The 12,283-nt window shown below is 40.5% G+C and overlaps 1 protein-coding gene across 5 annotated transcripts in view; it reads left to right on the top strand.

Moving 5' to 3' along the window:
* TBXAS1 (thromboxane A synthase 1) overlaps window positions 1-12,283 on the top strand; it is a 228,095-nt gene that overhangs the window by 128,433 nt on the left and 87,379 nt on the right. For 4 of the 5 annotated variants that reach the window (XM_053943897.1, XM_053943901.1, XM_053943899.1 and 1 more), the window contains 3 exons: window positions 863-979; window positions 8,236-8,324; window positions 10,841-10,989. In XM_053943897.1, the coding sequence (XP_053799872.1) occupies window positions 863-979; window positions 8,236-8,324; window positions 10,841-10,989 (355 nt within the window). The remainder of the gene's footprint in view (window positions 1-862; window positions 980-8,235; window positions 8,325-10,840; window positions 10,990-12,283) is intronic. The other variant, XM_053943898.1, reaches the window with a different exon arrangement.

Genomic DNA, 12,283 nt, shown 5'->3' with positions numbered 1-12,283 from the left:
GAGTTTGAGAGGGGAGGTTATTGAATTTCTGCTATTGGAGGTCTTCAGGAACAATTAGGAAACATCTTCTGACATAGTATAAAATGTAATATTTTGTGCTGTGGGACTGGACATCTCCTGATTCTTCTTCCAGGCAGAAGTGTGTTGTTTTCTGATGTGCTTTCTCTTTTGTCTTTTATATCCTTTTACTCCTTGGTGAATATCAGTGTTTTCTGGACAAGAATTTCTTAGAGGACAGGGAAGCTTTAGTAATTTCAGAGTAGTCATTTTGGTACAGAACTTCATGGAGCAGTGCTTTTAGCTACTATATTTGACCAACAGCTGCAGCTGTAAGAATGACAGGCCACAATGTTTTAGTGAGTGTGTTCCTTATAAACAGAGTAAGGACTGGGACTTGCTTTCTAATCAACATATTTTCTGAAGACTTTTAAAATGCATGTAACAGTCTGACATACCAGCTGTCACCAGAAATTGTGTCCCCCACCAACACCAGCATGCGGTGTGTTGGCACTCATGTCACACGGAGAGGCAGTGTTGACAAGTCCTCTTGCCTTAGAAAGATAGGGAAGAAGCCAGGGTTCAGTGAAGGCGATCTCAGGAGAACACCAGGAACATCAGAATCAGAGCAGTCTGAGAAAGGAGTTGGTCCAGGATTTTTAAAGCCAAAGAGAAAATGAGTGCAGTAAAAGAGAAATTTTCTCCAGCCTCATCCATATTAGGTTGGTGTTTGGGACTGACTTGAACCTCTCTTCATGGGACAGCAGTGCAATGCCATTCCTGAGCAATCTTCCCAAGTTCCAGAGTCTTGAGTAGCTGTAGTTGCATTTGTGTTAAAATTGAATTATGTTTTCTTTCAACTTAGAAACCAAACTTGATATCCAAGCCAATGCTTGATAGCATCCTTTGTCTTCGTGATGACAGATGGAAGTATGTGCGGAGCCTCCTGACCCCAGCCTTCAGCGATACCAAACTGAAAGAGGTAAGGTGTAGACATTGCTGCTTTCATAATTTAGAAGACTTGTGCAGGCATCTGCTTTATGTAGGTCCATATTAAGGATAGGTAAAACCTGCTACTTTGTGCCACTTTATTTAGACCTGAAGAGCACATGCAGCAGAGCTTCCATATGGCAGATCATAGACTGGTGAAAATCCAAATATCTCATCTGAAGATATGATAATCTGTCTTCCTCTGTTTAAGTCAGTTTGTCCATGAAAGTGTAGTATACTCAAGGACCCTTACCGCTTCCTCTCCCCTGCCCTATTAGGAGTAAGCTTAAGTCCAGGAAAGGTTATTGCTCCCAGCTGGAACATAGCTTTTCTTGATGTGCAGAGTCAGCAACTCTCATGTTAACATAGGAACTGCTGTCAGTCTGTTTTTATTTCTCCATCTTCTTCCCCTTCCCTCCTCCTTTTATTCTTTAATCCTTTCATATAATAAAATAAGTCACTGGAACAGAATGTCATTGCCAGATAAATACCTCTGACTGAAAATAAATGTCTCTGTGCTGACCTGCTGCTATTTTTCTATAAATGTATCAGCATTTGCTCAGCCATGGGAACCCATTACCCAGTAACAAAATCCTGTTCCAGTGATACGATATCTCTTAATTAAATGTATATAAATGATTGACTGGTTAAAGTCTTCTTTCAAGGAGAACTGCAAAAAACAACCCCGCAACAAAAAAAAATCACCTCTTCCTTTTTATGTTTTATTCTGAAAGGGAATCATGCCTCACTCCGGTGCCCAGTCCTGGGTTGTAAAATTTTCCACTGGGCAGACGCTTGTGTTGTTTTGACATGCCGCTGTCGAGATCCACAGTAACATCTAAATGTGTCTGGCTCTCCCAGCTCTATAGACAGCGGTCGCCTAGCAACACCGGCTGTCACCTCCTTATTATGGTAAATTCTAATTGGCCGCAAGCCTGGCGGAGATGCTGATTAATCACGACTGACAATGCCATTGGTTATGCGCCCTGACATTTGCTCTGTCACCAACTCCATCACGAAATTTCAGCAAGGCAAGGGTGTTTAAATATGCAAGCGATTAGTTGCACATGGCATGGTGGGGAGAGGAGAGTTTTGCATTTTGCTGGCAGAAATTAATCTGCCTTACTGCAGGTCATCGGCTCTTTGCTCGTGGACTAACAAAAGATAACGCTGCACTCCCTTCAATTTGTGGAGAGCAACCTCTGCTGGCACCTGCCGGGCAGGCTTGGCTGAGGAGCACAGTGAGGGCAAGAGAGTGGAGCCTCAGGGATCCTGCTCTGGGGCTGGGCATATACAGCTTTGCAGGGTCTGGCTGATCCAACCAGGCTGGGAGGAGAAGTCGTGGCACTCCCTTTGCACAGCTTGTTGGTGGAGGTGGACTGCAGGAATAATGGTAGGAGGTAAAATGGAGGGGTGGCCAGTGCCTGGTAGCTGTCTTGCATGCAAAGACTGAGATATTTATTTTTAGCCTGATAATCAGCTTTGCCCATGCTGTCTCTTCCAAGCTCTGTGGGAAGACGTGTGACTGTGCATGGGCTTAGGGTGACCTGGAAATTGTCACTTTCTCCTCCCATTCAACAGCAAGTGGGAAAAAGAGGAGTGGGGCAGGTCTCCCTGAAAGGTTCAACTTTGCTTTTCTCCCCCACGCCTTCACCAGAAGTCTGTCCATCCCTACACAGACAGATATTTGCAGTAAGCCCATGTGAGATTAAGAACCACTGTTGAATGGATGTGCTCCTCAGCCTTGCATTTCATTTTCTATCCAAATATGTTAGCAATCCTGGGATTTGAAGTTAATGCAACTTAAGTCCTTGCCCATGTGCTTTTCCTGCTGTTTCTTAATTTAGAAGCTATACCAACACTTCACAAAGGAAATTAATGCTCATTAATTATGATCTCACTTTTTAACTCTCCCATATTTGGTACTCTCTCAGAACCTCTACAGCAGCATGGAAACAAAAATACCATGTTCTAGTATTGGCCATACTACAGAGTATCCAGCATTATCTGCAAGACATCCTGTTTATAATAAACCCTTCCTCTCTGCTTTGAATTACAAACAGAAATTTGGTGCTAATTTATTGCATAAGAACCTAGATATGATATTTTATGTATATTTATAAATATTACTAGGACATTCCTTATTTCTCCTTCCAAGATATCAATTTCTTTGACAAAATCCCACACCAAAGTCTTCCACTCTGTTCACTCTGGATGACTGCCTTAACTTTGTTCCTCTATGCAGAGTCCACGGTGATGCTGGAGAGACTGCAGACCTCATGAGTGTCTTTGGAGAGTGGTTCCCCTTGAGTGCTGCAGCCCCTAGTGCCACTCCAAACATAGGCTTGTCTGTCTGGATGCTCTGAGAGAATCGGGAGCTGTTAGCCTGTGACAGAGCAATAAATGCTAACAACTCCTTGCGCTCCCCATAGCAATCACTTCAGACAAAAGATGTGCCAAGGGACAGAGAGTTCAGAGACACAGGTTCCTGATATCTCCATTTCAGAAACCCAAGAAAGGACAGTTTCAGGGCTAGCAAGAGTGACAAGTGAGAAGCCACTTTGGCCTGGCTGCTGGAGGACAGGACTCAAGACAGAGCTAATGTGTGTTGCTGAGATTTAACCTGCAGTGCTCTACAGAGGCACCTGGGGCTGTAGGCAGAGGCGAGCTTTGCCCTTGTCACTTCAAAGAAGCAGTGTAATGTCACTGAGAAGTTCACTGAGCTTGAGGAATTTCCCCGTAGTATGGCAAATATCTCCAACAGCCAGCTAGCAAATGATGAAAAGGTGATTCCAGAAATTTTGAATTTTTTGAAGTTACAGGTAATGAACTGAAACTAGAGATTATAGAGTTGTTGGGTAGTAATTTCTGTGTGTCTGCATAGAATTGTTTTAGTAACATTTTTCAAGAGTTTCTGACATCGTCTCCAGCTTTCTGTTTTCTCAATTTGTCTTTAAAAGCTGTGCACCATTTCACTGTTGCTTTCATGGATTTCTTTGTCGTGGGTGTTCTCCCTTTTTAAGTCTCTTTTTCTAACAAGCATGTAAAGATTACTAAAGGAGTTCACTTCAGCTGAAGGAAGGTTTGGCTCTGGATAACATGGAACACAAATACTATAGTGGTGTTGAATAAAGCAATAGACTTGTGAGCTTGATCCTGCAGTAAGATTGGGGAGCATCCCATGTGAGATGCCACTGGAGTTGGTAGCAGATCTAAAAAGCTCTTTCCAGTAAGACCCCTGAATAAACCTCTTAGTGCCACTGCAGTGGGAGCACTAAGAATGAGAAATGAGAGACAGGAGGCAGGAAACCCAAGAAATGTCACTTCCAGCTCTGCCACTGACTGCCTGTGGGTGATCTGACAGAAGCTACTTAAATTCTCTGCACATGAAACAACTTTTATCTGTTAAGTGGGAACACCACCAATCACTGAAAGTTGATCCAAGATCTAATTCATGAGGAATTGGTGAATTATAATACCTAGAGTCTCTAAATAACAGAAACATTTCCCAGTGTTCCTGTCATGCTCTCCTCAGCTGTTACTTATTGAAACAAGCTGACATGTTAGTGATCTTGCTGTACCAACCTTGATTTCCTATTTAGTATTTCTTATTTTGTTCCTCTTCTTTTTGCTGTGGTGCCTATGATGATCCTGCAGTTCTGGACCCCTTGTCAGACTTGATAAATAGCTTTACTCTCTTTTACAGCCAACACCAGCAGAAAACCTATTGATTTTTATTTATTCTGATGGTGCTGCAGTAGTCTTGTCATCTCCTATCAGTATGCCAGGGATCTGTTCCTCCATTAACAAACCATTTAAACAAAACAGAACACAAAAATTAACGAAGAGAGCACAGTTAAAGTAGCATTGTCCTAAATAACCTGTGAAGTGGAGTTTGTGTTGAGGCATTTCTTTCAAACAAAGGGAGACAGAAAGCAGAGCTTGTAATAACATGGCAGAACAGTGCAGAAAATCCTCTAGTGTCACTCTCAGGCATGCAGATCTTTCATGTCCCACTAGGACATAAGATCTGACAGTCCAGCCATTAAGGTTTCCTTGATTTGCTGTTAGTCTGTGCACGTTGGTCAAAGGCATTTTAGGAGTGTCTCTGCAAACTCCTTCTGTTGCTGGACAAAGCAAGTGTGCTCACATAAGGCAAAGCAAAACACTAATGTAAAAACTGGTGCATAAACTTGAGCCTCAGGCCAATATCTTGTTGAGTTGTTCATTTTGGTAAGTTGTGCCCAGGAATAGCACAGCTGCACTCTCAGGTGGTGGAAACAAATCCTCTCACAAAACATCTTTCTGACGCTCTGCTCTTTCCTGGTTTTATTCAGGGACTTGACCTCTGGAAGAGAAGCCATTCTTGTGTTAGGGATGTATTGTTTCTCCTTCTCCCTCCTTTCTATTTCATAACATTTGTGGGACAAGAGGCCCAACACGACTTCTGTTTGCTCTCTGTGAGCAGTAAAGTCTCTATTGTGTCTGCCTATAGTGAATATGATCCAGCCTTCTACTTTTTAGTTTGGATGCTAATAATAAGGGGAATAATAATACTGATAAATACTGAGGGCCACATCTAACTAGAGGAATGTGACTCTGATGCCTTTGAATAGTGCAAAGATCCACATGCACTGTGCATATGCAGAATCAGAAGCTAATTGTTCTTATGTGCCAAATAGCATATTGGCAGGATTTATACAGCAAAGCCCCTGGCATCATGAAAACCCTAACCCCAAATGCTCTTCTTTGGCAGAAAGAAAGAAGTTTGGACTCTGGGCTACTCTTGCTATTAGATAACTGTCAGATCAAATATTTACAGGGACCATATTGTTTAGATTTTTCTTCATCCTGTTACTCTCAGCCAATCTGAACACAAAGCAGCTGGGGTTTATTTGCCCACCAAGAAACTGAAACTCAGGCAGGTTATGCAGGTTTTATGTTCTGACTGGCAAATCAGAATGGATGGGAAGTAACTGATACCCAAGGCAGTGTAGATCAACACGTCAAGTTTCTATACTTGGTATAGTTCACCTCCCCTGACACTACTTTTTTTTTTTTTTTTCTTTTTCTTTTTTTTTTTTTTTGACAATCGGACAAAGATTTTGAGGTGTTATGAGACTTGAGAATGTTTCAGTCTGTGGTCTTTGTAGTTTGCAATCTTGCACTAATTTATGTCTCCCCCAGGGGAATAAAAAACCCAAACCCAACCTGAGGTTCCAGAGTAGATATCCCCTGTAGCTTTCATATACAAATGACTGTCTTATTGACATGACTCTGTTATTATCATGCTAACAGTAAATCAAATCCATGTGCCCCCCTCTCTGTTTTCCTGGTTAGATTGACTAATAAAAATGCCTTATGGCTAGGAATGAATTGCAACAGTATTTCTAAAGGCTGGTGGAATGTGCAAAGTGCAGAGGTGCTGTGGGATGCCCTGGCCAGATGTACGTGCCCCTGATGTCTCTGCCAGCTGTTGAAAAGTGATAGCAACCAGCTGGCTGGTTACAGATCTGGTGATGTGATGAAGAATAAAAGAGAAAATAAGGCAATAAAAGGAAAATCTGAAATGATCACCATCTGTTTCAGAAACATCATACCTGTTAAAAAACTGATTTTCATTTTGTTCTCCTTGGCTGGTTCGGTTCATTGGGGGGGCCTGGACCCAGAGATTATGAAGTATTTCACGTTGGTTCAATCTGTTGAACAGAGTTATATTAATTTGGTTGAAGCTTCTTTTGAGAAGAAGTTTGCTGCAGGGGACCTTCTTTGGAAAGCCAAAAGATGAAGAAGGCTGCCACATAACTGCGATGTGCACCTCCCAAAAGTGTAATAGCTACTTTTACCAAACACTAATCTGGCACCAGAGTTGTCTTGTGAGACTGTGGCAAAGCCCAAATCGACCTGGCTTTGCAATATAATTTCTCTCATATAGGCATGAGACCTCAAGAGCAGCTAGACACATTCTTGAGTCAGACTTGTGCCTTTGGAAAACATATTGGATGCTCCCGCGTTGGCCTTTTGACTGCGTTTAGTCTTGCCCATGTGTTAAGATGGCAGTGTGCCTGTGCACAAAGTGTTATGCCAGTTTCACAGAGGTAGAAGTGCCAAGCAAAATGGACTTGGCTGGGCAGGCTGCATAGCTCTCAGAGTATGCTGCAAGGCTGCAGTAAGTCTTTTTTGGTAACAAGAATGTCAGAGGAGTAGGATAAGTCTGTTCTCATGTTTGTTGACATCCGTATCTGAAGGAGGTAGTTTAGGAAGGAAAGGCAAGTTTCTGTGTGTACATTGCTGATGCTTGACATAGTTGTTGAGGCAAGACTCTGATATTAAGTTGTAGGCTGCTCTTCGTAATCTATATGGGAAAGAGCTGTAGGATATAATTCCTTTTGGTTCATGGCTGGATTGCTGCTACCCCCTTCCTCTGTCCCCCCATTTGATGTAATCAGGGAAGTGTCTGATTCCTCATATGTAGGAAGCTAGAGACAGAAGGTGAGACTTTAATGAGGGCTTGATGTTTGCCTGTGCTATGGTTTCCATAAAGCCCTAAAGAAGAGACTATTGCACTCTTGGCTACAACCAAGCTGTGGTTAAGTCTACCTGACCAGCATGTGTCAGTGACTGGAAAGAACCCTTAGATGAATAAATTCACACAAATGTCCATTTAATGGCATCACCACTTGAGAAAGGCCTTTCCTTGTGTACCAATACCAGTTTGTCCTCAGCAGCTTGTAGTGGTATCCCGGGTAATTTTCCAGTTACGTTTTAAGTCCCTCAAACTGAGAGACGGCAGGATAGAACTGATGCCAATGCCTTTACAGGACTTTGGAATGCATTATTCCTTCTGCCCTGGAGCATATGTAACCTAAATGTGGTGTAGTGCAAATGAAGATCATGATAAATCATTGTTTGGAATGATTAAACAGAGAGGGGGATATATTTGCCTGATATGTCTCTGTGTATGTAGCCACAGTGGGGCAAGAATTATTGGTCTGGCAGGTAACACAGCCTCTTGCATTTAGGCCCAGAGCTGGAGAAGGGCATCCCTGTAACGTGTAGGTTCATTTTGAGCAGAAAGTGCCAATATTTCATCTTCCCTGTATATAAGTGCCTAACAACACCTGCAGAGGAACCTGAGAGCTCTATCCCATTTATCGGATAAAAGATAATTTAAAATAATTGTTTCTGTTTGGTGTTTTTTTCTTAACATTTTAATGGTTTTTTACAATTCAATATTTTCCTTTCCAGATGACACCACTGATAAACCAGGCCTGTGACATCCTGCTGTGTAACTTGAAAGTCTATGCAGATTCCGGCAAAGCTTTTGATATCCAGAGGTATGTTCAACATGCCAAAAATTAGTAGCAAATTATATTAAAAAAAAAAAAAGAAAAAACAGTCAATAGCAGCAGTTATTCAAAATTCACACTTACTGTAGGAAAGATTTTTTTTTTTTCTTCCCTCCCTTTTAAAAAATGGAGATCATCGTTTAATGGAGAGTGTGTCTGATAAAAGCCTTTTCTTCCTGGGACAGCCATTGCATACTGGAAAAGTAATTTTGGTAAAGCATCTAATGTATTTCTGGCAGTTATTTAATGAAGTTTTAACAGCTGGAAGGACAAAGGAAGGCTGCATCAGTCCCTCTCCAATCTGTTCTCTGCAGGCTGTCAATAATGTACAAACATAAGAATTGGTCTAGTATCAAATATATCCAGTCCATCACTGTTTTGCTCTTTTTTTTTTTTTTTTTTTTTATATATGGGGTTTTTTCGAGCATTTAATCATTCTTACCACATTCTTCATAACCCCCTCTCATGGCATGCTAGCTTTTGGGGAAGCAACAGGATCAGTACTCCAGATGAAAATGCACCATTGATTTATCAAATGACATTTTAATATTTTCCATATTGTACTTTCTCTCATTTGTTATGCATTTAATATCCTATTATCTTTTCTGTTGTTCTTTCATCAGAGGTCTTCATTGAACTGTTCGCAACACTGTCTAGTCCCTTCTCTGAGTAGCTGCATTTCCTCTAAGATTCTGTGTAGTAGTCCAAACACATTCTTTCTAACAGGCACTATTTTTGTTTCATTTTGCTTAAACTTTGTTTGCTGGGTTGGTCAGTGCCCTCTGAAGTTCTTCATAATTTTCCCAAACTGAAGCAGCACAAATAATATTGTTTCATCAGAAGAAATGGGTATTTAGGCACAATTTATTAATCTTTTTTTAAGTACATGTGCACAGGCAAGTGTGCGTGTGCGCACAGAGATCTCTTTAATAAACAGCAGAAGAGATGCTATGAAAGATACAGTATCCTTGCCTAGTGCTGTGATGAAAATTGACCTTTTCAGACCTTCCAGTCTTTTCCATTTTTCCATTTGTCCTTTGTCTTTGAGTGGTCTTTTAGCTATTGATCCATTATAGAGTTTCACCCCTCAAGAGACACTTTGGAAAAGACCCTTTGAAAGTATAAATGAATGATGTTGACCATCTGGGAACATGATATTTCCAGTTGTTTTACCATACTACCATTTCAGCAGGTTTGATGTATTTATAAATGTGATTCTCATTCCACTGCAGTTTTACAGAATTGCCTTGGGAGCTGTTTTTTTTGGATGAAAAGACCTATCTGTAACCTCCTATGACCTTAGTTGTCTTTAGCTGTTTTGTGTTTTGTCAACAACTCAAAATTTAGTTTTTAAGATTGTTTTCTTTTTCAGTACCTTGGAGAGGTAGATGATTGAGTCCTTCTGAAATTATTGTTTTGTAGCAATGCCCCCCCTCCTTTTAACATTTGAACTTCTAACGATGCTTTTTGTGTGTATGTGTTTGTGTGTAAGAGTTGAAGACCAAAATAAGTGAGTTTTGCATTATTTTTGTTACCTTTTAAGTATTCTCTGGTGTGATCACAATGACAGGTCACAAAGATCGTAGTTTAGAAATACTGATTCACATAATATATGCAGGATATAATGGGCCTGGCTCCTGTTCTTCTCTTCATACTTCCTCGCTCAGATTAAAACACCAGAGACTGATATTAGCCTTTTGTAATGCTCATGGAAGTACAGACATTGCTTACTTCACCATGGATCAGAGGAATTAAATTCTAAGGATATTTTACATTCTCAGTCCACTTATCTCAAAACTTAATAAAGCTGCTAAAGCCCACTAGAAAAATAAAGATGGTAAGACAACTGGATAGATGGTGAGATATGCAGGGAGCCATTTAGTAAGTTCTGAAGTGTCTATGTCATGGTACACAGATCTTTTGGAGTTCTTAAAGCACTGGCAGTTCCTCTGCAGAGGTACAGATTTCACTTGGCATCAGTTTTTCTTGATTTTGTCCACAGAGTTACATTACAAAGGAGGTATGAGGAAGAAGAAGAAGGAAATCCTTCAGGACCTTAATTTTACCTAAGAACCTCTTGTCTCTGAGAGTTCAGACTGGACTGGAAATAGGTGTGGTTTTTGCAGTTAAAAATGAGAAAGGAATGGTCTCATTTATTAGGATGCATACTAAGAAAATGCCTATGCATCTCTGATGTGTTGCATTTGATTTCTAGGTCATAACAAATTAAATTGTTTTTAATAAAATTTTAGTGGAATTACTGAGCTGTATGAAAATACATTCACTTTGTAGGTATGGAGAAAGTGATCATTATCAAGTATCACCATTTGTCAGAATGATGGAAACATCTCTTATTGGCAAAGCTCAAATCTAAAAGCAAAAGGAAACTTGGTGGCAAAAATGAATGCTATGTGATGTTTGTAGAAGGAAGATATTAATGGATATAGATAGATTGTAGATATTTGTAGATAGATAATAATTTGTCATTCTTCAATTAAATGCAGGTGTTACAACTGCTTTACCTTGGATGTCGTCGGTAGTGTAGCTTTTGGTACTGAAGTGGATTCTCAGAAGAATCCTGATGACCCCTTTGTTAAGAATTGCAGAACATTCTTTGAAATGTCTTTGTTTAAGCCTCTTCTCATTCTAATCCGTGAGTATAGTCTACATTTGTCTACTTTCTTGTGGTAATTTCTTAAAAGTCATTCTCAAATTGCAAAACATGCTGAAGCAAGGGTAGGAAGTATTATAGCTGACATTATTTCAGAGGGATTCAGAATGCAACCCACAGGCACTTCTACCCTTGAGGTTTCCACCACATGCTCTACAGGTCTTGTCACCATTAATGAAACTTACTCCAGAAACTGAGAGTCCAGAAACACAATGCTCCTGGTTCATCTGACAGGAAGGTTTGTGGGTCCTGCCGTTTCTACAATACTTTTTTTAGTATACTTCTCACTAAAACAGCATAACTGCCCTTTGGGACCTAAGCGTAAAGTTTTTGTGCACTTGGTTTGCTTAGTAGAGATTGAAATTCCACCATAACAACCCACTAAAGAAAAGCGGTGGAAGAGTATAAACAGATTGTGTAAGTACTCCCAATTCTTTTTTGAACACTGTCTAGAGCTTGGTTGATGGCTCTGAAGGTTAAAGAACACAAGTGTCCTGAAGAGAATGCATTTAGTTTAGATTAATAGATAGGCAATGCAAGAGTGGGGTATAAAACCATGTAGTTCTAAGGCATGAAAGCTTGGGCTTCATGGTGGTGATGATCAAGGGCAGTAAGAATCACAGCTGAGGAAGCCACAGCATAATCAAGGCTTTTGAGGTTTTATCATCTTGTTATCTAGACTGCACACGGTAGTATCAGGTGGCACAGTGGCAAAGTTTCCTGTGCCCATCTGATCCTGCTGGCATTACAGATTGCACCTGTACTCGCAGCACATCAACTGTTTCCTTCTGGAGTTGTGTATCCAAATTGCCCTGGGGTTAACATTTAACCTGATTGCAAAATGTGGTTTGTAACCAATTTCTTAAGGGACAGAAATGTCCCCCTATACATCCAATAGCAATGTGTCCTTTATTAAAGAAAAGTTTCTGTAGTGTTTGGAGTTGGATGCCTTGATTCATCTCTTTCTGCTCATTCATTAAAGTGGTGAGAATTTCCACATTGTAGTTGCCTGTTGGCAGGACAGGGTTTATCCAGTTATTGATTTATTAGTCTTAAGTTGCTCATAAGTTAATGACGGATTTATTAGTAAATAAGACTTCACTCAGGTTTCTATAAAAGTATGGACTGGAGACCATCCCTGTGATAATATCCCACTTCCTGAGTCTGTGGCCTGTTTAGAGAAGCAAAATAAATAGAATCACGCAATAGTCTATGTTGGAAGAGACCTTAAAAAGTCATCTAGTCCAATCCCCTGCAATAAGCAGGGATGTCTTCA

The sequence above is a fragment of the Vidua chalybeata genome, chromosome 5 (genome assembly GCF_026979565.1).
Source record: "Vidua chalybeata isolate OUT-0048 chromosome 5, bVidCha1 merged haplotype, whole genome shotgun sequence".
NCBI lineage: Eukaryota > Metazoa > Chordata > Aves > Passeriformes > Viduidae > Vidua > Vidua chalybeata.
The sequence above is the reverse complement of the archived record's forward strand: the minus strand, read 5'-3'. Positions and strand labels throughout refer to the sequence as shown.